Consider the following 26465-nt stretch of genomic DNA (forward strand, 5'->3'; position numbering starts at 1 on the left):
CCACACAGTAATATTATGCCACAGTAGTACCCCTTATTGCACATTATGTCACACAGTAATACCCTTATTACACATTATTCCACAATATAGCTCCATATTCACATTATGCAACACAGTAATGCCCCTTATTGCACATTATACCACAAAGTATAACCCCTTATTTACATTATGCCAGAGTGGTACCCCTTATTGCACATTATGCCACCCAGTTGCACCCTTATTGCACATTATGCCACACAGTATAACTTCTTATTCACAATATGACACACAGTAATGTCCCTTATTGCACATTATGTCAGACAGTAGTGCCCCTTATAGACCACAGAGTACAGCCTCTATACACAGTATGCCATACAGTTTGGGCTCCCATTACCTCTCTGTTAGTAAAGAGTGGCCTGGATTTAATGCCCAGCCATTCACCAGGGGCTCATACTATTGCCTTCATATCTTTGGTCACATAAATCGACCTGGGCCTAGTGCCTAGAGTCACTTATACTACGCTCTGCCTGCCTAACATGCCTCACAGGCCTGATTGCACCCATCGGCCTAATGCCTGACACCTGGTGATCTAGGGCGGAGGGGGAGTAAATTACGGGTGGCCAAGGCCGCCTAAAGGTAAGCTGGGAGAGGCTGCAGTGGGGAGCTTCGTTTAGCTCTCTGCTTCCCACCAGCTGGAACACTCTCCTGTCCTCAACTTCTTTCTTCTGCCACTGGCCCGTCCTGGCCAGCAGTGACGTTTTCTCACCTCTTCCACGGCGGCCGGAGCTCTTCATCAGACGTTTCGGTCACCGCCGATGCAAAACTGAAATCTCCTTCTGGCGGCGTCTGTCAGATGCCGCAAGCGGGTGGAGCTATGACATGGTGAGACATGTTTGGGTTATTGCGGTTGCTTGTGATTGGGTGCCAGTCCATGAGCTGTGATTGGCTCACGGACGGTGCCAAATTTAAACAGGTGCCACACAAGCTTGCTGGTGCTGTCAGCAGCCCAGCCATTAAAGATAGCGGTGGCAGGTGGTACCGCCCACAAGGGCGTTCTGCTTCCTGAGCCTCTGCACTGACCACACTGCCCTAGTTACGGCCCTGCTATTTATTAAATGGAAAAAAGCTTTGTAACAATGGGTGTAGCAGCGTTACTGTCATTGGTAGCCCTTTCCGGAGAAAGGATTTGCCATGAAAGTTCCCCAAGACTATTCAACAATGATCGCTTCGAAATTAGTACCACCACAATCCATCTTCTGCTATAACCATCTCTGGATGATAATAGCAGGAAAAATTTATTTTAATAATGATTATTTATTCAACAAAGAATATTTGCATTCATTTACGACATTAAAATGTTTTTTTCATATTTTTATTTTTACTATTTATTTAGCCTGGGCTCTTAGTTCTACTGTGCCTACACAAATTGGCTAACAGGCATTCACATCCTATAAAGAAATTGTGCGCTCTGGGTCTGATTCAGAGCCGGACGCTATTTGCGCTTGCTCGTTCAGAAAAAGGGGGTGGCTATTTAAATTAACCATTCACTCTTTGCGGTCTGTTGATGCCTCCATGTCTGAATGAGCGAACAAAACATGCGGTCGTTATTTTGAAAAATACGCCCCCTGGCCGCTTGCATCATACGTCATGTCCGCTATTTATTGGATTAATCGAGTACATCGAACAGCGTATGAACTGCTCGCTATTCTTGTGGTTGGTTTTTCCTACCGCAATCATGCGAGCAGTTCTGGCTAAAAGACACCCAACTGACGTGGTCGATGACGCTGCTTTGTTAATTATGCACACCCCGTTTTGACCTTTAGGCACGCCTGCATTCTGATTTCCACTCCCCGTTTTCAAGCACCTTCCCCTGTTACCACCCACAAACGCCTCACTCTGTCACTCAAATTAGCAGGCATTCGCTATTTTGCGAGCACACGATTTTCGGCCGCACTGACTGGTTCGCGCATGCGTATTACAACCCGTACGCATGCGCAGATGTGCGACCATCGCTCGGAATGAACGAGCAGCAGCTTACGAGCGGCTCTGAATGAAGCCCTCTGTATTAACTTTACAGACCACTAAGCCAGGTAGCTGCTAACACAGTGGGGTTTGCTCCCCACAAATAGAAACATACAAAAGGAAAAATGTGAAGCGCTTACCCTGAGTTTAGTAGATGAGTCAATTAAAACATTTATTAATAGGTCTCAAAAGTAATCAATACAATCATAAAACAGTTGTATAAATCACAACTATAACATCCATAGATAACACTCTGCGTGGTGCAACAGAGAAAAAAAAACTGTACACGAATCTCTAAATGTAAAATGAATTAAATGAGCAATGCACTTGATCTGGTAAATTGCAACAATGTATTCTTTCACTTCTAGCATATATTCATTTGTGCAGTCCCTGGATGTATAGATATCCTTCAGTGAGGGAGTGAAGCTGAATATCCTTTTAAATGGGAACAGTGTTTCTATGGGAAGTGAAAGGAGGAAACCAGTGAAAGTTCTGGCCCGGCTAAAGCCGCATACACACTTCAAGATTTTCTGTCCAACCATCCAACTAGTTGATTGGTTGGAATGAAAATCTGCTAAGGTATGAAATCAAATGACAATCAGCAATTTGCTCCCAAACGGACAAAAACTGTTGTGTGAACAAATTGTTTAGATCAAAACATTTAACAAACTTGTCTGAACGACCATTTTCATCTGTTTCCTGGCATTTAGGAGCAAATTGCTGATCATCAGTTACTCCCATACATTACCAGATTTTCATTCCAACCAATCAACTAGTTGGATGCTTGGACAGAAAATCTTTACGTGTGTATGCACCTTAAGAATTAAGCTTATTGCTGCAGATTGATAAATACACCCACATCGGAAGGTGGTTCAGGTCCACTTCAAAGACATGTGGCAATCACGCAAAGTAAAGCAAAAGCATGTAGGCAGATGCCATAATGAAAATGGCACCAGGTATGAGTAGAGTAGAACATATTACTTAGCTCTTGGCCTGGCCTTAAATAGAGACTTTAGTGCTGGGGTGTTGTGTAGTACATAAATATGCCTGAAGTACTCATGCCAATGCACTGTGGAATATTAAGATGCAGTTCTACAATTGCAACTGAATGTACCCCATTAGCGTCCCTAAAAACACCAACAGCGGAACACTATGATTAAATGGCTACGCATGTACATAAAAGGGTGCCCATGATGACTTCCTTTTAATTTACATTTGCCTAATAGAAGTAATTAAATAATCATTTACATAATGTTCCAAATAATATGCATGTAACTACAATTAATTTGTCATTAAATTATAAAAATGAAAGTTACTGGAAGGAATCTCTCACAAAGAAAATACACCCATCTTAATCAGCTGAATTATTTCTGTTACTGAGATTAATAAGCTAATGAAGCCATTGTTCACACAGTCTACACTGGGCGTAACTTATTGATACATTCTTCTATTGGTCCTATCATGGATGACTCTGCTTGTTACATACTGCATAGTCAGAATTCCGTGCGTGTAAGAGCTGCTGCCTTGTGATGCTGGAAGCAGAAATACTCATTTTATTTTTATGTTTGTAAGCTTCACTACCAGGCTTGACACACCTTTAACAAGTTGGTGCCAATGTCATGGATGCAAGGGACCCAGCCTTGCAGAACATTACTGTGCTAAGGTGTGGGGGTGTTACTCAACCATGAATCAGACTTAATACACAGGTTTGATGTAGACATGGCCCAGATAGCGTCTGGGTCTGGAGTACAGCACAATATCTATGTATGAGGCATGTATTTGTTTAATGTATGTATGTCCACTATATCTGTATGGCTATGTGTATGTATATAAATTGCTCTTAGAAAAGTGAAAATCTTTACACTGTTGTCATTTCATGTTATCTTTACCTCCAAATGGCCAAAAAAGAGTTATGGAGCATACACACGGTCAGATTTGTCAGAATTGTCAGATCTGTCAGATGAACATTTGAACGATTTGAACGATTTTACCAAAGATTTGAACGATTTGAATGATTGAACGATTTTTGACTGCATTAAAATGAATGGAATCGTCCAAGTCTGACTGCAAACACATCAGATGTCAGATATCGTTATCTGACCATTGGGATCGCGCATCGTTCATCGTCCAGGCATGTCACATATATCAGATTTTCCTTCAGATATGAATGATTGAATGATTTTTTAAATCGTTATCGTTCAGATCTGAAAAAAAATCTGACCGTATGTATGCACCATTAGATTGTAATGAAATTTCCAGGTGAAATGTTAAATTATTATTATTATTATTATTATTATTATTATTAATAATAATAATAATAATAATAATAATACCCTTTATTTATAGGATGCCACAAATTATTAAGTTATTTATATAGTGCACACATATTCAGCAGTGCTTTACAAATAATATTTCAGTCAATCACATCAGTCCCTGCCCCAGAGGAACTTACAATGTATATTCCCTAATATAAAATGCTGGCTGATTTGAGCAACTACCATTTTATATTACTGTTCTGAGAGGCATGGATGGGACCAGCATTTAGAAGGGTGTGCTGAATCCTGTAGTGCCATTTGAAGGATTTGGCGCTCAATTTACATATATTAATGTATGTACTATTATCATGTAGCCTAACAGTATGCAATTATAGGACCCAACATGGGTGCTATTATCACGTAGTGTTAGGGACCACCAGAATAGAGAAGCCTTGACGCGGCCTGGTGGCTTAAATATATTTTAATATATGCAAACTGAGATCTCTGTGTTTCTAATACATCCAGTATTTACGTCTTCTTGCTGGTCCTTTGCAGAATGCTGGGTGACAGTTTTCCTATTACTTGTCTAGATTAACCCCTTCATTTTCATGCACCTGTGAAGGGCCATTATGTGGATATGAGCAACCACTATTTTTAATTACTGTTCTGAGAGGCATGGATGGGACCAGCATTTAAAGGGTGTGCTTATTCTTGTAGAGCCATTTGGAGGATTTTGTGTTTCTTCCAGGTGAGTTGGTTCTCAATTTAGATATATTATTGTATGTGCTATTATCATGTTGCCTAACAATATGCAATTATATGACCAAAAGTGGGTGCTATTATCACGTAGCATTGGGGACCACTAAAACAAAGAAGCCTTGATGCGGCCTGGTGGCATAAACCAGTGATGTGCGGTCAGGTGAGGCAGATTAGCAGAGCCTTTCTTATCATACTTAGGTATACAGGTTGAGTCTCCCATATCCAAATATTCCGAAATACGGAATATTCCGAAATACGGAATATTTTTAGCATGACTGAAATAGTGAAACCTTTGATTTTTGATGGTTCAATGTACAAAAACTTTGTTTAAGGCACAAAATTATTAAAAATAAAGTATAAAATTACCTATAGGCTGTGTGTATAAGGTGTATATGACATATAAATGAATTTCATGTATCTACACAAACTTTGTTTGAGCCACAAAATTATTGAAAATATTGTATAAAATAACCTTCAGGATGTGTATATAAGGTGTATATGAACCATAAATGCATTCTGTGTTTAGATTTGGGCCCTATTCCTAAGACATTTCAAAATGGTATGCAATTATTCCAAAATACGGAATATTCCGATATCCAAAATACCCTTGGTCCCAAGCATTTTGGATATGGGAGACTCAACCAGTACTGCAAAGTTTTGACTATAAAAATGATAAGAAAAAAATTAAAGAAAATATTATAAATATCTTCTTTGTATTACAGGTTGAGTCTCCCATATCCAAATATTCCGAAATACAGAATATTCCGAAATACGGATGAAACCTTTGATTTTTGATGGTTCAATGTACACAAACTTTGTCTGAGGCACAAATTATTAAAAATATTGTATAAAATTACCTTATGGCTGTGTGTATAGGGTGTATATGAAACATAAATTAATTTCATGTAAGTACACAAACTTTGTTTGAGCCACAAAATTATTGAAAATATTGAATAAAATGACCTGCATGCTGTGTATAAGGTGTATATAACACATAAATGCATTATGTGTGTATATTTAGGTCCCATTCCCAAGATATTTCATTATGGTATGCAATTATTCCAAAATACAGAATATTCCGTTATCCAAAATACCCCTGGTCCCAAGCATTTTGGATATCAGAGACTCAACCTGTATTGTAATCATTTTTATAAGCAAAACTTTGGAGTAAAAAGTTTATGACAGGTGAGGCACTGCCTCCCCTGCCTACCTTTTCCGCCCATCCCTGATAATAAACAAATCAAATTTCCAGCACTATATACTGCTGCACCTCTATATAATGCCCACATGAACCCTCCGGTTCATATTGTATGTGTAAATCTGGCTCTGATATGAGCCAGTGCCCCCCCCAGCCATTTACCTCACCGCACGTCACTGGCTTAAACATATCTTTGCAAATATATGGTAATTTAGATCTCTGTATTTCTATTATCATATAGTATTCAATTCTCATTGCTGGTTCATTGCAGATTGCTGGGGGAACATTTTTCCTTTTTCTAATCTATATTCCCTATCATATGGCCACACATACATACTAGGGTTAAGTTTTGTTTTTGTCAGAAGCCAATAAACCTACCAGTATTTTTTTTCAGAGTGTAGGAGGTTGCAGAGCATTCAGAAGAAACCCACAAACACGGAGAGAACATACAAACTTCACACACCTTTATCAGAAATGTAATTTATGAATTTAGAACTGTAAGGCACTAATTCTAACAACTACACCAACTGTAGTGACATTCTGAAGATAATACTACAGGAATATTTTACTTATCCTGAAAAATTAATTCAGGAACCCAAAGAAAATTAATGCTGAATGGTTTGGCCATTCTCTGGTCTCTCCAAAAAATGTGTGCTCCAGGACAAACATCCATCAATGAAGTCCAGCAATTGCAACATCATTGCAGGACTTTTCGTGACTGACTAGGAAAGGGCTCAGAATACCATTACTCGGGCTGTTTGCAGTGGTGGAGTATCACTGTCCTGTCCTTTTGATGATTGGGATATGTTTCTAGTTGTTTTTAGGATGAATTTCACAATAATATAATGGCTTATCTAGCTTCCCCAAAACCATTAGATCAAATTTAATCTTGAGCTGGTAAAAATAGCAAAAATATGAGCATGAGATATAGATCAGAAGTAATCTATCTAATCTATCATTGGTGAATATAAATGAGACTCCAAATAAAGCAGTTTTATTATGGATTTTTTGTGTTTTAATAAATGTGCCTTTTTAAAACTTTTTAAACTTATTTTGGGTATATGAATAAATCGTATTTGACCATTTGAGACCAAAGGTGGAGTCTTTTGAAATTTGTGAAAGTACACGCTAGGTGCTGCTGGACCAGTGTTAAACCGTGAGTGCCTCATGTGGGCGGGCAACCCTGATAGCTATTCTACTTTAAGGTGTTGGTGTATACCATTGGATTCATATCATAATATGCCTAAGACCAGCGCACAACTGTGAGTGCTATGTGTGGGGGCAAACCCATTAATCTTCAGCTCTTTAGGGAGTGGACTAATAAGATTATAGCCACATGATATGTACCTTATATGATGAACACTGTACAACATAATATATACAAAGGATTCCACGATTGGTTGTTGTGTTTTTATGTCTCTACTATGTTACCCTGAAATATGAATCCATCTTGTAAAAATAAGAAAACAGGATAAAACAGGGGAGTACTATTTTCATTTATATTTATCAGGAAGCACCATTACACTCAATAATATTTTTTGTTTTAGTTATACAGTTTTCTGGTGTAACTTTTATTATTATGGTGTATAGGCTGCATTGGATAGCACCCTGGGAGATACCATTTTCTAAAACTTATCAGTGTACCCTATGGTCTAGCTGCATATCGCCCGTTCTCCTGAGACTGCAAAAGAAAGCAGAGTTATTCCAGGTTTAGCATGCTGAAGTCTTACGTTTGCCAGTGGTAGAATTATTTAAACTAACTGCACATATTTCACAGCAAGCCTGCTAATTCATCAAATAAAAGTCATTTACTGTACTTAACTGAGTATCAACTGGGAAGCAATTACTTTTCCCGGAAACAAAGCTGTATTCAAACAAATGGAATGTATTCAAACGAATGGAACTTCCCAATTATTTACTTTATGCAGTCCATTCTGGGAAATGATCAATCTGTATTCACAAATCATATGATCAGCAGCAGTGCTAGCATTCTTCATATCTGTATAATTCAGTTAGTCATAGAACGAACCAGGGAACTAGCCATTCTAATGTGCTGAAATAGAGACTACATGCCAGCTTAGGCATTGTGGGAAGGCATAAATGAACTGCGCTGTGGATATGTAATGCCAATTGACTATAAAAAACTGCAAATGTGCCCACGTGTATATAAGATAATACGATTTATTAAACATATATACATCCAATGTTCAGATATAAATATATACCATATTTAATAGAAAAAATATATAAAGAATATGTATTTGGGTGCATAATTATAACACCACAATTAAAACCATATCACTGTATTGGTGAAAGTATTATATTGTGTCAACAAGTATATGCATAAAAAAAAATTATCAACATGAAATTTAAATGAAATACTCTGCAGCCCCAGCTTGTATTGTGTTACCCTATAGCCACGTCCGGAAATAGGTATATGATAGTTCTCACCTCTTAGATTGGCACATGTGAGCTAAGTATTTGAGTTGGTGTGGCAAAGGTGTCCAGTGGTGGCTTTTAATAGGTGTAAATAGCCACTAGAGTTAGGAGCAAGTAACCTGTTTTACAATCCTCCTCTGGTTATTCCTATGCTATAAACATCTGGTTATTTACTCTGAGGATACCAGTTCTACTTTATTAATCTGGGACATCCTTGTGGCTCCTCCCAGATACATGCATATGTGCTTTCCCTAGGTGAGGGAGTAAGGGAATGCCTAGTTACAGTTCTGTATCATAGACACATGTTTTATGTTTGTACCCTCCCAGTGCCTGAGAGTCCCCTTTTATTTCAGTTTGTGACCTAAGGACTGGGGAAACCCTTATATCTCTTTAGGCTGCAGGTACAGTGTACCCTTTGGCACAACCCATACCCCATGAATCCCACTATGCGATATGTCGTTCGTACAGCCGATAAACGACATATCAAATAGTGCATCTACAGGTGTGTACAGACAATTTGTCTGTGAACAACGCTGTTCACAGACATATCAGGTCAGCCCTGCAGCACAGCTGATGCCTATATATCTTGCAGATATATTGGTATGTCTGCCTGTGTGTACAGATGACCAACAGATCACCCGTACACTGGCCACAGGAACCGCCAATACTGACATCTCAACTGGGCGGGCAAATGTAAATGCCTGTCCTGTTGTGATGTCTGGTCAGACATATGGTCATTTGGTAAGTGTGTATACGGTAGCTTATCAAATCGTCCGCTTAACAAATCAGTGTGTACCCCCAACTCTTGCTTACCCACCTATGGAATTCCCCAAATAGACGTTTTTCCATGCTTCACACTTTTAAATACTTTTGTATGTTCCTCTGTTATACAGGATCTGTTCATCCCATGGATATTTACAAATCAACAACATTAATGTGGCCACCATGTGTGGGCAGGGGCGTCTTTAAAAAGGAGGGGGCCAGTGTCCACTCCCTGTCTGGGACCCTCTCCTCTCTTCCCGGCAGCCAACTGATGCGGCTGGCCGGCCACCGGCTTATTAGTAGACTCTGGGCGCTAGAGTGGGCTCGGAGTCTACTGTGCATTCGCAAAACAACAGAAAAATGGCTGCGGCGGCCATTTTTCCATTTTTTTGTACAGCGCTGACACCTGGCGCAGGACCTCGGAGAGGGAAGATTTAAACAATATGGGTGCAGGGTGTGCGGTGCGGGTCCCCACTGGACCGGGGGCCCATGTGCACCGCACACCCTGCACCCATTATAGATACGCCCCTGTTTGTGGTGTTGGCATGGCACTATGTATCTGTTCCAGTGATTTGGCCAGGAACTCTTACTGTGGTTTCTGGCCACCACACAATAGTTTTCCAATAGAATGTTGAGTACAGCTATGAATGGAAGTTTTTGCTTTCACACTAAGAGAAATCCTGTTAGCTAATAGGTAGTATGTAGCAGGAATTTCTATTGGTGGAAGAACACCAGTAATTGTAATGGATATGTCTCTCAGCTGCTGTTAGCTCAAAGTTACACAGCAATTATCAATGTTGGCTTCATGATAGAAATTATACCATTATTCCTGGCATTAACTACTGAAGCTGCAGCACACTCTTTCCTGTTCACATGCCTACAGTATGATCCATGAAAGAATACAGTAGCCATTACTAGTCAGTGAAATGTGTTTTATTCAAATGAAACACAATGAAGTATAGAAAGGTGTCTGGTCCCATAGCATACCATGACCATATTTCTTCCATAAAAGATGATTTGTAATTTGCTTGTATACTGGAATAAATGTGTGGGAAGACTCATGACCGTGGTTTGGGTACAATGCCCATGAGTCCTCTCCAAGGTATGTAGTACATATCCGTTGACACCAATAAACAGCCCTAAAATTAAAAGACATTGACGGCTGTAACTATATAGCAGTCTAACTTCTAACCTGTATTATACAGTACATACATAGATGCAACCTTATGTGGAAAATTCCATTAGCTGCCAATTTGGGTCCTGCGAGCCATTCTCGCGGCGAACTCACACCATGAATTTCAGTTGCAAATCTTTGCAAACTCGCATTGTTTTTTTTTCTGTGCACCGCTCTGAGCAGATAGGGAAAATCATTATCTTTAGGAACAGATGTAGGAACACAGGGGGTGATTCAGCAGTGAATCCTAGCGCACTGCTGACTGTAGATTCCCGATGGTCGGGAATCTGCGCATGCGCCAGTCCTGTACTGTTCAGCAGACTGTAAGTGATTGACAGTCTGTTGCCATTTCTGGGCGTGGAGGGGGCGGCCATGGCTTCCATTTTCCAAAATGGAGGCGTGTCACCGCCGTTGGGGGAAGAGGGAAGAGGCCAGGATCTCCGTCGGCTGATGCAGATTTCCAGGCCTCTTTAACCCCATGATCACTCACCCTGCCGATTGAATTTCACATGATCTGATGCTGCGTCCTTGGACGCAGCTTGGATCAGTAATGCATGCAGGAGGCATGACGCCTCCTGCTGCATTACCATTACCATGTTAGCAGCTGTGATAGCAGATCCATCCTCTGCTGAATCACCCCTCCCAATGAAAATTCATACACTTGTATGGCCTAAATAGCATAATTTAGCCAATAAAGATATGACAGTTTTCAGGTGAATTTCTTTGAAAAACTCAATAATGGGATAAATGATGTGGGAGAGGTATGTGGAGGTGTAAATGATGTGGGACAGGTATATGGAGGTGTAAATGATGTGGGACAGATATGGGGAGGTGTAAATGATGTGAGACAGGTATGTGGAGGTGTAACTGGTATGTGGAGGTTTAAATGATGTTTAACAGGTATGTGGAGGTGTAAATGATGTGAAATAGATATGTGGAGATGTAAATGATGTGGGACAGGTATCTGGAGGTGTAAATGATGTGCAACAGCTATGTAAAGGTGTAAATGATGTGAAATAGATATGTGGAGGTGTAAAAGATGTGGGACAGGTATGTGGAGGTGTATATTATGTGGGACAGGTATGTGGCGGAGTAAATGATGTGGAACAGCTATGTAAAGGTATAACTGATGTGAAATAGGTATGTGGAGGTGTAAATGATGTGGGACAGGTATGTGGAGGTGTAAATGATGTGGGACAGGTATGTGGAGGTGTAACTTGTATGTGGAGGTTTAAATGATGTTTAACAGGTATGTGGAGGTGTAAATGATGTGAAATAGATATGTGGAGGTGTAAATGATGTGGGACAGGTATGTGGAGGAGTAAATGATGTGGAACAGCTATGTAAAGGTGTAAATTATGTGAAATAGATATGTGAAGATGTAAATGATGTGGGACAGGTATGTGGAGATGCAAATGATGTGGGACAGGTATGTGGAGGAGTAAATGATGTGGAACAGCTATGTAAAGGTGTAAATTATGTGAAATAGATATGTGGAGATGTACATGATGTGGGACAGGTATGTGGAGGTGTAAATGATGTGGGAGAGGTATGTGGAGGTGTAAATGTCATGGGACAGATATGTAGAGGTGTAAATGATGTGAGACAGGTATGTGGAGGTGTAACTGGTATGTGGAGGTTTAAATGATGTTTAACATGTATGTGGAGGTGTACATGATGTGAAATAGATATGTGGAGGTGTAAATGATGTGGGACAGGTATCTGGAGGTGTAAATGATGTGCAACAGCTATGTAAAGGTGTAAATGATGTGAAATAGATATGTGGAGGTGTAAATGATGTGGGACAGGTATGTGGAGGTGTAAATGATGTGGGACATGTATATGGAGATGGATATTATGTGGGACAGGTATGTGGCGGAGTAAATGATGTGGAACAGCTATGTAAAGGTATAAATGATGTGAAATAGGTATGTGGAGGTGTAAATGATGTGGGAAAGATATGTGGAGGTGTAAATGATGTGAGACAGGTATGTGGAGGTGTAACTGGTATGTGGAGGTTTAAATGATGTTTTACAGGTATGTGGAGGTGTAAATGATGTGAAATAGATATGTGGAGGTGTAAATGATGTGGGACAGGTATGTGGAGGAGTAAATGATGTGGAACAGCTATGTAAAGGTGTAAATGATGTGAAATAGATATGTGGAGGTGTAAATGATGTGGGACAGGTATGTGGAGGTGTAAATGATGTGCAACAGCTATGTAAAGGTATAAATGATGTGAAATAGATATGTGGAGGTGTAAATGATGTGGGACAGGTATGTGGAGGTGTAAATGATATGGGACAGGTATGTGGAGGTGTAAATGATGTGGGACAGGTATGTGGAGGTGTAAATGATGTGGGACAGGTATGTGGAGGAGTAAATGATGTGGAACAGCTATGTAAAGGTGTAAATTATGTGAAATAGATATGTGGAGATGTAAATGATGTGGGACAGGTATGTGGAGGTGTAAATTATGTGGGAGAGGTATGTGGAGGTGTAAATGTCATGGGACAGATATGTGGAGGTGTAAATGATGTGAGACAGGTATGTGGAGGTGTAACTGGTATGTGGAGGTTTAAATGATGTTTAACATGTATGTGGAGGTGTAAATGATGTGAAATAGATATGTGGAGGTGTAAATGATGTGAGACAGGTATCTGGAGGTGTAAATTATGTGCAACAGCTATGTAAAGGTGTAAATGATGTGAAATAGATATGTGGAGGTGTAAATGATGTGGGACAGGTATGTGGAGGTGTAAATGATGTGGGACATGTATATGGAGATGTATATTATGTGGGACAGGTATGTGGCGGAGTAAATGATGTGGAACAGCTATGTAAAGGTATAAATGATGTGAAATAGGTATGTGGAGGTGTAAATGATGTGAGACAGGTATGTGGAGGTGTAAATGATGTGGGACAGGTATGTGGAGATGTAAATGTTGTAAGTGATGTGGGACAGGTATGTGGAGGTGTAAATTATGTGGAACAGCTATGTAGAGGTGTCAATTATGTGAAATATAGTAGATATGTGGAGGTGTAAATGATGTGGGACAGGTATGTGGAGGAGTAAATGATGTGGAACAGCTATGTAAAGGTGTAAATGATGTGAAATAGATATGTGGAGGTGAAAATGATGTGGGACAGGTATGTGGAGGTGTAAATGATGTATGACACGTATGTGGTGGTGTAAATGATGTGGAACAGCTATGTAAAGGTGTAAATGATGTGGAAATGCACAGACAGTGTAGTGGTTAGCGTTACTGCCTCACAGCACTGAGGTCGTGGGTTCAATTCCCACCACGGACCTAACAGTGTGTAGTTTGTATATTCTCCCTGTGCTTGCATGGGTTTCTTCTGGGTGCTCCAGTTTCCTCCCACACTCCAATAATATACTGGTAGGTTAATTGGCTCCGAACAAAAATTACCATAGTGTGTATGTGTGTAGAGAATATAGAGTGTAAGCTCCACTTGGGAAGGGACTGATGTGAATGGCCAAATATTCTCTCTAAAACACTGCAGAATATGTGTGTGCTATATAAATAACTGATAATAAATAAATAATAAATAGATATGTGGAGGTGTAAATTATGTGGAACAGCTAAGTAAAGGTGTAAATGATGTGGAACAGCTATGTATAGGTGTACATTATGTGAAATACAGTAGATATGTGGAGATGTAAATGATGTGTGACAGGTATGTGGAGGTGTAAATGATGTGAGGCAGGTATGTGTAGGTGTAAATTATGTGAAACATATATGTGGAGGTGTAAATGATGTGTGACAGGTATGTGGAGGTGTAAATGATGTGAGACAGGTATGTAGAGGTGTAAATGATGTGAAATAGATATGTGGAGGTGTAAATGATGTGGGACAGATAGGTGGAGATGTAAATGATGTGGGACAGGTATGTGGAGGTGTAAATGATGTGGTACAGCTATGGAGAGGTGTACATGATGTGAAATAGATATGTGGAGGTGTAAATGATGTGGGACAGGTATGTGGAGATGTAAATGATGTGGGACAAGTATATGGAGGTGTAATTTTTATGGGTCAGGTATGTGGAGATGTAAATGATGTGGGACAGGTATGTGGAGGTGTAAATTATGTGGAACAGCTATGTAGAGGTATAAATGATGTGAAATACAGTAGATATTTGGAGGTGTAAATGATGTGTGACAGGTATGTGGAGGTGCAAATGATGTGAAGCAGGTATGTGGAGGTGTAAATTATGTGAATATATATGTGGAGGTGTAAATGATGTGTGACAGGTGTGTGGAGGTGTAAATTATGTGAGACAGATATGTAGAGGTGTAAATGATGTGAAATAGATATGTGGAGGTGTAAATGATGTGGAACAGGTATGTGGAGATGTAAATGATGTGGGACAGGTATGTGGGAGTGTAAATGATGTGGGACAGGCATGGGGAGGTGTAAATGATGTGGGACAGGTATGTGGAGATGTAAATGTTGTAAGTGATGTGGGACAGGTATGTGGAGGTGTAAATTATGTGGAACAGCTATGTAGAGGTGTCAATTATGTGAAATATAGTAGATATGTGGAGGTGTAAATGATGTGTGACAGGTATGTGGAGGAGTAAATGATGTGGAACAGCTATGTAAAGGTGTAAATGATGTGAAATAGATATGTGGAGGTGAAAATGATGTGGGACAGGTATGTGGAGGTGTAAATGATGTATGACACGTATGTGGAGCTGTAAATGATGTGGAACAGCTATGTAAAGGTGTAAATGATGTGGAAATGCACAGATGGTGTAATGGTTAGCATTACTGCCTCACAGCAATGAGGTCGTGGGTTCAATTCCCACCACGGACCTAACTGTGTGTAGTTTGTATATTCTCTCTGTGCTTGCGTGGGTTTCTTCTGGGTGCTCCAGTTTCCTCCCACACTCCAATAATATACTGGTAGGTTAATTGGCTCCGAACAAAAATTACCATAGTGTGTATGTGTGTAGAGAATATAGAGTGTAAGCTCCACTTGGGAAGGGACTGATGTGAATGGCCAAATATTCTCTCTAAAACACTGCAGAATATGTGTGTGCTATATAAATAACTGATAATAAATAAATAATAAATAGATATGTGGAGGTGTAAATTATGTGGAACAGCTAAGTAAAGGTGTAAATGATGTGAAACAGCTATGTATAGGTGTAAATGATGTGAAATACAGTAGATATGTGGAGGTGTAAATGATGTGTGACAGGTATGTGGAGGTGTAAATGATGTGAGACAGGTATGTAGAGGTGTAAATGATGTGAAATAGATATGTGGAGGTGTAAATGATGTGGGACAGATAGATGGAGATGTAAATGATGTGGGACAGGTATGTGGAGGTGTAAATGATGTGGGACAGCTATGGAGAGGTGTACATGATGTGAAATAGATATGTGGAGGTGTAAATGATGTGGGACAGGTATGTGGAGATGTAAATGATGTGGGACAAGTATATGGAGGTGTAAATTTTGTGGGTCAGGTATGTGGAGATGTAAATGATGTGGGACAGGTATGTGGAGGTGTAAATTATGTGGAACAGCTATGTAGAGGTATAAATGATGTGAAATACAGTAGATATTTGGAGGTGTAAATGATGTGTGACAGGTATGTGGAGGTGCAAATGATGTGAAGCAGGTATGTGTTGGTGTAAATTATGTGAAACATATATGTGGAGGTGTAAATGATGTGTGACAGGTATGTGGAGGTGTAAATGATGTGAGACAGGTATGTAGAGGTGTAAATGATGTGAAATAGATATGTGGAGGTGTAAATGATGTGGGACAGATAGATGGAGATGTAAATGATGTGGGACAGGTATGTGGAGGTGTAAATGATGTGGGACAGCTATGGAGAGGTGTACATGATGTGAAATAGATATGTGGAGGTGTAAATGATGTGGGACAGGTATGTGGAGATGTAAATGATGTGGGACAAGTATATGGAGGTGTAAATTTTGTGGGTCAGGTATGTGGAGATGTAAATTATGTGGGACAGGTATGTGGAGGTGTAAATTATGTGGAACAGCTATGTAGAGGTATAAATGATGTGAAATACAGTAGATATTTGGAGGTGTAAATTATGTGTGACAGGTATGTGGAGGTGCAAATGATGTGAAGCAGGTATGTGGAGGTGTAAATTATGTGAATATATATGTGGAGGTGTAAATGATGTGTGACAGGTGTGTGGAGGTGTAAATTATGTGAGACAGATATGTAGAGGTGTAAATGATGTGAAATAGATATGTGGAGGTGTAAATGATGTGGAACAGGTATGTGGAGATGTAAATGATGTGGGACAGGTATGTGGGAGTGTAAATGATGTGGGACAGGTATGGGGAGGTGTAAATGATGTGGGACAGGTATGGGGAGGTGTAAATGATGTGGGATAGGTATGTGGAGATGTAAATTATGTGAAATTGATATGTGGAGGTGTAAATGATGTGGTCCAGGTATGTGAAGGTGTAAATGATGTGACATTTATATGTGGAGGTGTAAATGATGTGGGACAGGTATGTGGAGGTGTAAATGATGTGACATTGATATGTGAAGGTGTACATGATGTGGGACAGATATGTGGAGGTGTAAATGATGTGGGACAGGTATGTGGAGGTGTAAATGATGTGGGACAGGTATGTGGAGGTGTAAATGATGTGGGACAGATATGTGGAGGTGTAAATGTTGTGGGACAGATATGTGGAGATGTAAATGATGTGGGACAGATAAGTTGAGGTGTAAATGATGTGAAATAGATATGTTTAGGTGTAAATGATGTGGGACAGGTATGTGGAGGTGTAAATTATGTGGGACAGGTATGTGTAGGTGTAAATAATGTGGTACAGGTATGTGGAGGTGTAAATGAAGTGGCACAGATATCTGGAGATTTTGTATTGATGCAACAGGGGTTTTTGAAATTGCAGATGGGAGCTAAAAGCGTTTATACCAAATTTTTACAAACTTATAAAAATACTGAAAAATCACTGTATTAACATTATCCAGTACCCAAAAATGCTAGAAAGACTTTAATTTGATGAAAAACACTTGCTGGATATCATTTTTCAACCATTATCACAAAGTACAAGTAACAGATATTTTACACCTTTTAAAAACCTCCAGTACTTCCTTATGGCCACTAACAGCCTCTGTATGGTCCTGCTATCTCAGTTGTGACTTTTTTGGGGTTCAGTACAATTTTCACACTTTTTCATGCTCTTCTCCCAGTTTGCTTTTTGATCAAAATTGGCATTTCTAATTGGATTGTGCATTTCTCAGGAGCGCGCATTAGTGCAAAGTGTGCAAGTTTCGTAAAGCGAATGCCAGTTCTCAAACTCACACCTCATTGAATTCCCCTTATATGTTATTGAGAACCACCACCAATAGGTAACAAAGTAAATGGTCCTATGGAAGATAATTTCAAGTGGCTAAAGAATTGTTTATTTATACCCTCTGCCTGTGTCCCCTTTTAAATGCTCCGAGTTCTTGGGCAAATGCTGTACTCACTGCACATCACTTATTCCCCTCCATCAATTCTCTAATTAAATCAGATTACTTTTATATTGTTTTATAGTAGAAAAACATCATTCATATATATATTATATATATATGTATATATATATATATATATATATATATATATCTGTCTGCAAACACCTAGACTATTCATTATGTGATGTACTCCTGAGGAAATACATTGTACACAGTAGCAAAACTCTGAAATTGCTGTTGATCACAGCTGTACCAAAGGTGGTGTGACCAGTTTTGGTCCCTGAATAGGCTACCAGCTTTCTGAAAATCCAGCTCAACGTGACATATACATTTTAGAGATGTGCGCAGATCCCCGTGTTTTGGTTCAGTTTTGGATTTCTTTAAAAATTTATAAAAACAGCAAAAATCTGGTAACTTGGACCTGTTTTTGTCCCTGTCATATTATTAACAATAATTACATTATTTTGCTGTTATTTCCAATAAATTTTTACCACCTTACAACACCGGAAATCACAAGGGAGGGACTTAAATGTAATCCAAAACACCCGAGATCCGTTTTTTAGTTGGGACTCAGTAGTGCAGAACCCCAAAGCAATCCGAGCCAGGACCTAGTAAGACTCGGGACCCCAAAGTTTGGATGTGTTTGGTTCAGCAAAATCGAAACAGCTCATCTCTAACTCAGGTACGTTACTGCTGCTGATTCACAGCAACATGGCAATACCGTCTACTTCAAGGGAAAATGTTGATTGACACCTTCCCTGCTTCCTGCACTAGATGAAATTGTGGCTGACAAATGTTAAGTCTTATTTTGAATAGACAAGTGAATAGAAGAAAATCCTCCATATATGTCTCCAATATCAATGATAAGTAAAATATATCTTACAGGAGTGATTGATATTGCTGATTCCTGTAGCGTTACATTATCAAGTGTAGGCATGGGAATACCACCACGGAGTCCATCTGGAAATGAAAGTAGTATATCCATTTTAATCACCAAATGTAGGAAATGAAGCGATTATACAAGAAAGTGAGACAGATATGAAGATCTTACGGTTTATTGCGTGCAGTATAGATTCTTGCAAACTGCGCCCTAGAGAATTTTCTAACTTTGAAACCTGTAAAGTAAGTCAGTAACATGCTTATATTAATTATAGTATGTAAGTTATCCTGAGTGTAAAGGTCTCACAGAACAAGTATTTTTATCACTTCCTGCACTACTTAGTAATATGTTGCTTTTGAGTGTAATTTATATATTACTTTTAGTCTATACAGCACCTACTCATTATGCAGCACTTTACTGAGAATATTTTATCCTTCAAATGCCAATGATCTCATCCCAATGAGATGTGAGCACAAAAAGGGTGAGACTTTCTCTCCAGTACTTGCCAGCAATGTGCAAAGTTCCTAGAGAACCTGACTGTAGTCATAGTTTTATGTGCCGGCTATGAACATAGTTAAAAAATTATGTCTGGTATGTATTTGCCTGTTCACTGCTATATTTCCTTGACAACATGCCAAGGCCTCAATGTTTTGTATTGTGGGAGGATTATCAAATGTCAGTTAGATTGACAGGAGAGTTCTGAGATTAGATAAAGGAATTATGTGGAAGAGAACGCAAACAATGGAGCCATAGTAAATGGTGTCCTCTTTAAGCGCACCTACCATCACCATCAATATCAAAACTATTTTTATGCAATAATCTCTAAATAATTACATTACACAAATACAAAGGGGACTGCTTAGCTCTAAAATGCACTGACACACAGTGACGTATTAACAATGGGTGCAAAGTGTGCACTGCACACGGGCCCTAGAGCTTAAATACTACAAGATACTAAATACTACTTCTGCCAAGGGCCAGAAGTAGTATTTAGTATGCAGTATAATTGTCATCCCCATCAGTGCGGCCTTTGGCTCCCCCCTGACCTCCCATGCTGCAACTGCATCCGGGACTCGATAAACAGGCAAGTCGCAGACCAATCAGCGCAGAGGCTCAGACCACAATGAAAGGATTGTAGCAAATCTCTTGCTATGCTCCTGCTTGACCCTCTCCCCTCCCATGTTGCTAGAGGGCATTGCAAACTGGCCAGCTATTTTCTTAATAAGCCCCTACCGAAACCTATCATTCCTTATCACTGCGTACCACGGTTATAAGGAACAATTTTTACGGTCAATTTATCAAAGTGCTGATACTAGGACAGCTGCTTCGATAAGCAACTATACTGGTGAATGCTACATGCTGTAATTTTGCTGCAGATGGCAGCAGCAAAAATGTACACAGCCGGGTTCCTGCCCATGCATGACGTTAGGTCGCACATGTGCACTAAAACAACTGGAGAGAGCAGAAGGCTCTGCAAAGATCCCTCTTCACACTTTTCCTAGCGCCTTCCAGATGAAGACAAGCTTGATAAATGGCACAGTGTGCACCGATGCTACCATTAACACAGGAGAGATTTGTAATATCTTGCAATTTTTAGAAACTGCGCATGAGTCAGAGTCTGCAAACGTAGCTTTAAACAGCTACAGGTAATTCAAAGTCATACGTACTGTATATCAGCTGCATCTCCACTTGTGGCTGAGTAAGTGTAACTGAGTGCCACTCAGTGGCGTTCCCATGTAGGATAAGTGTGCTGTGGGCATGTAGTCGGGATTGCGGGCTATTGAGATAAGCGTAAACAGAGATTCGCCTGATTTCAGACGTATCTCTTGCACCAAGGAAAGGGCTGGTGTAAATACATACTGATAGCGATGGCGGCTGATTTCACAAGAGGATGGATAAGGTGGGTGTTTCTGCATGTTTGTTGCCAGCTCAGAATACAGTCGGGGATTCACATTTATATCTAAGCCTGCACTGTAGATGCAGCCAAATTCAGTCTCATTCTAAATACTGTTTTTGTGCCTGTTTCATCTTGTTTAATGACATTCTCCACAGTGTCGTGTGGTGTGCGTTGGAGTTATTTCTGTGTTAGGATTACGAAAGCATCAGGAAGGATGGGGCGTTCTTATGTATATTGATAGAGCAGCACTTATGTGACAAGGGTAATTGAAATGAGATTGGTAATTGGTTCATATTAGAGATGTGCGGGTTCGGTTTTACTCGGTTCTTTTCGCCAAAATTATTGCAAGTTCAGATTAGTTCAGATTTATTTTATTGGCTATACAAAGCACGTGATAGCCTATAGCCAATGAGATGCTGTTTTTTAGATCCGAACATATCCGAGTAAAAACGAACCTGCACATCTCTGGTTCATATGTGTTTGGGTATGACTACTGTATAACCTATTCATGTGTGATGTAAAGAAATAGCTACAACTGTTCTATTAAAATAAACCGAACATCACTGTATATTTTGAAAATGTTACTTATTGATGAGAACAAGAAGACATATTATATTGAGACTGTTCTTGAAAACTGTGCTCTCTGTCTTATATCAATGTCTGAATGTTATGTAATGTGCCATAGTAACAGTGCCTTTATGCATTCCAATCTTCAATATTTTTTTTTTTTTAATTTTGAACAGCAAATCAAATACTTTGTAGCTTGTTGCTCTTGTATATGGATGACTATATACTTACATTAATGGGACCAACAGCACTGCTGAACTCATAGAACTGAAACCTAAATAGGAAAGGAAAAGAGATTGTGGACCTGCTGCAGTCACGTCTACATCTTTATGCTAATAAAACACTTGTTGTTATGGTTATAGGATGAATAAACTAATGTGCCTATATGACCAACAGTTGCAGTAATCTATAAGAGCTGTGGAAGCTCACTGATAAACTTTCAAAGTTGAAACAGAAATCAATAAACTACAAATAAGATACCGAGCTTATATAAACAATTGGCATTGGCCTGGCATTTTGCTTCTAAATGTAAGCTTTATCAAAGCTTTGATAAAGCTTACATTTATGTAACACCGCTTTAACCTCTAAAAAGGGACTCTTGGTTACTAACTCCTTTGTGGCTTAGTGTACCCATTATATCCTCCAACTAAGTGGTGTACCCATTATATCCTCCCACTAAGTGGTGTACCCATTATATCCTCCACTAAGTGGTGTACCCATAATATCCTCCCACTAAGTGGTGTACCCATAATATCCTCCCACTAAGTGGTGTACCCATTATATCCTCCCACTAAGTGGTGTACCCATTATATCCTCCCACTAAGTGGTGTACCCATAATATCCTCCCACTATGTGGTGTACCCATTGTATCCTCCCACTAAGTGGTGTACCCATTATATCCTCCCACTAAGTGGTGTACCCATTATGTGGGCCTACTTGGAAAAACCATAATTTTAACGTGTTAATAAATAATAAGAAATGGAATATGTTAAGTATGTAGACTTATATTTTAATATAGGATACATATTAAAAATGTTTACAACATATGCTAGGACTAAGTATTAATGGGTACCTGCACTACCATCTACCTGCACATTGCACCATTACATACACCAACATATACTTATTACCATAAACTCACTTCCCTTGTCCATTACACTAAAACAGTTACACAATGAATATTACTATATTACTTTACACTAAACATTTATACAAATACCTATAACCAATACTTGCATTTAAAATAGTAATACAACCCAAATGTTTGGTGATGAAACTCACAGAAGGATGCAATAGGAAACTTAACTGTATTATGGCATAACAATATAAATGGTGACATTCATTACTATTCCCACTGAGAGTGATGGTTAGAATTGGTTACTTATGGTGTCCAAATATAGTTACATATATAACTGTAACATCGATTCACAATCTTTCTCAAGGTGGGTTGAATTAATTCCTGAGAGTATAGTTGCTTATACTCCTGTTAGCTTTTATATAGGCGACTATTTATATGCCTCAGCATTAGTTTAAATGTCTCTGTAAGAACATTACTTAATGCAGTCTCTTCACATGACTGCACTTAATGGCTCCCCAGCGTTTCCCTCAGGCAGTCATCTATGGATATAATGAATCCTATCCAAGTCTATTTTAAGTGGCTTGCACTGCTAGCACAGGTAAGTGATCCATAACAGACCTCCCTTCTCCACCTTTCATTTAGTGCCGGCCTCTGCGCTGCTGCTGAATCTATTATTCTAATGACAGCTGTTATGGCAGTCCTGTGTACGCTGTCGTTCTCCTCCACTGAAAAGAAACCTGGGCTCCCCCAAATATCTCCACTACCTGTACCCAGGGTAATTTCCCCTATCACATCTGTATGCCTTCAGGCTCTCCTCACACGTGGCCTCCAGGCTCTCCTCACAGGTGCTGCTGTAATATTAATACAAATAGTATGTATGTTTACCTGTATGGCTGAGTAGCGTCTAGCTGAGTGTGGTGGATTAAACGGTATTCACTATGGGCACGGCGCTACTGCCATTATCCACTTGCCACTGGATGCTCTCCACTAACATCTCCTAGTGCTACTGAAACACGCTCCCTTCAGACAGCCTACAACACCGGATACACTGACAGCGCTGTCTGGTCAGGCTATGTGCTGACTGGTTACTAGCGCAGCAACATCTCTTGGAATTCTTTGTTGCTGTGAATATACCTCCTGTTCCATACAGCTGCATGGTCTACAGTAGCCGCTCTGGTACCTTGCAAAGTGAGTTCACACCGGACTGAGGGGGTCATTCAGACCCGCTCGCAAGCGGGTCGATGTTGGGCGCATGCGCGAGACCCGGCAAGCAACGAGGAATACAGCGCTCGGGGTCTCGCACCAAAGGGGGCGTGCTGTCGATGGCGAGTGACAGCACACCCCCTTTGGTGGGCATGCCGGGGGCGTGGCTGCCAGACGGAGGTGTTCCCATGGGAACTCCTACCGTCTGGATCCGGCCCCACTGACATCACTAGTGATGTCAGTGGGAGTGATTTTGGCTCTGATAGAGCCAAAATCACTCCAGGGCTTGCGGTCACCGAGACCCTACCGAAGGGTCTCGTCGCAAGCCCGATGGTTGCGATGGTCTGGACCAACGCGACCATCATCATGGACGCTCGCATAAGCTGTGGGTGGTAACCCACAGCTATGCGAGCGTCCAAGAGGCTGCTCCATTTTTAGGGAGGAGGGCACTGATTCAGAGCGAGCGCTCTGGTCAGAGCGTCCGGCTCTGAATCAGGCCCTGAATTTCCAGGGAAGTGGCACTGACTGTAGTAGTATCCATATAGGGATCCTCACCGAAGGAGCATTGTATCAACACTGCACAATTTTAGTGGTAAATAAAACTCCTTTGCACGTGGTTTGGATCTATAGCAACTATACGTGCAGCATAGGACTCAAGTAGTTCTGTGTGTTGGACTCTCCTCTGGCCAGTACATCACTGATTAGTAGTGCAGTGTACTGCTATTTATTTTTATTGTGCTTATAAGGACATGAATATCTTGAGTGACATTTCTGCCATTCCAATACCTTTTGTTTCTATGAGCACAGTATCTGATATGTATGCTACAGTAATGCCACATACAATTTTTAAACAACTGAGATGCCCACTTGCAGCATCTTAAACCAGCGCATTTCTGTCACTGTGCGGATTTAGACGCACCATAGACGCAGCATTGAAGTTTGCACCAGCTATATGGCAGAAACAGATTCTCCGTCCGAGTATGGCCTCCTGTGTGAGTGGCGGTGTTTGAACATAGCCGCTTTCAGCAACATGCCCGCAACCAGTGGCGTAACTTCATCCCAGGTGCCCGGAGGCAAGATAAATGTTGGTGCCCCCCCAAATTAAAATGTACCACCCCCCCAGCACCTATGCCAGCCCCAGCTGCCACCCCCCTATGCAGTTCCCCCAGTAGTGGTCCCCCTGTGCAGTGCCCTCTGTAGAGGTCCCCCTATGCAGTGCCACCTATGTAGTGCCCCCCAGTAATGGTCCCCCTATGCAGTACCTCCAGTAGTGGTCCCCCTTTGCAGTGCCCCAGTAGTAAGGGCCCCTGTAGTAAGCCCCCTGTAGTAAGCCTCCAGTAGTAAACTCCCTGTAGTGTCCCCAGTAGTAAGCACCCAGTAATGCCCCCTGTAGAAAGACCCCTGTAGTAAGCCCCCAGTAATGACCCCTGTAGTAAGCCCCTTGTAGTAAGCTCCCTGTAATGCCCCCTGTAATGCCCCCTGTAGAAAGCCCCCTGTAGTAAGCCCCCATAATGCCCCCTGTAGTAAGCCCCCTGTAATGCCCCCTGTTGTAAGCCCCCTGTGATAAGCCCCCGTAATGCCCCTGTAGTAAGCCCCCAGTAATGCCCCCTGTAGTGAGCCCAGTGCTGCTGCCGTCTGTCCCCGACGCCCGCTCCTCGGAACTATGGGAGTGATGCCATGACGTCACTCCCATAGTGCATTGCGGGACCCAGAAGCGGAGCTCAGGAGTGAGCTCTGTTCCTCCAGCTACCGCCGGGGGGAAAGAAGGGGCCAGGCGCCCGCTAGTAACACACTCAGCGGGCGCCCGGCAAATAATAGGGGGTGCGAGCGCACCTCCCGTATTGCAGCAGCTGGAGGTGGATTGCCGATCATCTCCATAGCAGTGCCCGGAACGGTCCGGGGGACAATGGAGCCAGGTGCCCCCTTAAGGGCTGGTTCCCGGCAGCAAATGACTCCATTGTCTCCGGGAGTTCCGCTACTGCCCGCAACACGCCTGTTTCGGCTTTGCCACCCCCATTACTTCCCAGGAACGTCCACAGAAATTCTCAGACTGTGCGTTCCATTTTGTGCTGCATCTCTGTGTGCAATCAGGGTGCATGCATGTCTGACTCAGAGGCCTATTCATCATTACTAGAAAATTGATGGAGGTAATTAGGTTTAGAACTCGCATGGAGTTCTACCTAATTACCGGAGGAATTCATCATTCCTCCTCTCCATAACTATCTATTCCGAAAAGCTGTCATTTTTGCTTGACAGCTTTTCAGAAAATAGATACTTTTCCCTATCTGCTCTAACTTACCGCAGCTGTAATCAGTGCTGTGCATGCACCGTTACATCCGTAAAAGCGGCGCATGCGTAGCACTGATTACAGCTGCGGTAATCCATCCTAATGTATGGGGAGTGTGGAAATTAATGCAGACAGACTTAACCAGGAGATATCAGTGAATCAATGCCAAAAAAACAGTAATTAAGGAAAAATGTCCTAATTTTAGTGTTGATGAATAGGCCCCACAGACACATACACAGGTCCCTATTTACAACAATCCGCATTTCAAATGCGTTTGTAGTGTGATATTTTTGCCTATATTTGCATTGCAAATTTAGGAAATATCGCAGGAATTTAAACAAATCCCTTGCAAGGACAGAGCTTGCGAAAAAGCTCTATCCCTGCGAATCCCCTCCGCAGTGTTCTCACTGTATTTCTTCTACAGGGTCTATAGGGCTCCACAGGGGAGACAATGTGGTATAGGCAGG

General features: G+C 40.9%; 1 protein-coding gene across 1 annotated transcript in view; it reads right to left on the minus strand.

Moving 5' to 3' along the window:
* Positions 1 to 10472: 10472 nt before the first annotated feature.
* The window catches only part of LOC148514861 (bactericidal permeability-increasing protein-like), an 88944-nt gene continuing 72951 nt past the window's right edge, over positions 10473 to 26465 (minus strand). Inside the window, exons 12-15 of the mRNA XM_088480775.1 lie at positions 21662 to 21704; positions 19138 to 19201; positions 18970 to 19046; positions 10473 to 10553 (exon numbers count right to left, since the gene is read on the minus strand). Coding sequence (XP_088336901.1) covers positions 10473 to 10553; positions 18970 to 19046; positions 19138 to 19201; positions 21662 to 21704 — 265 coding nt within the window. The remainder of the gene's footprint in view (positions 10554 to 18969; positions 19047 to 19137; positions 19202 to 21661; positions 21705 to 26465) is intronic.

Source organism: Taudactylus pleione, unplaced genomic scaffold (assembly GCF_031769625.1).
Source record: "Taudactylus pleione unplaced genomic scaffold, aTauple2 ptg000256l, whole genome shotgun sequence".
NCBI classification, from domain to species: Eukaryota; Metazoa; Chordata; class Amphibia; order Anura; family Myobatrachidae; genus Taudactylus; species Taudactylus pleione.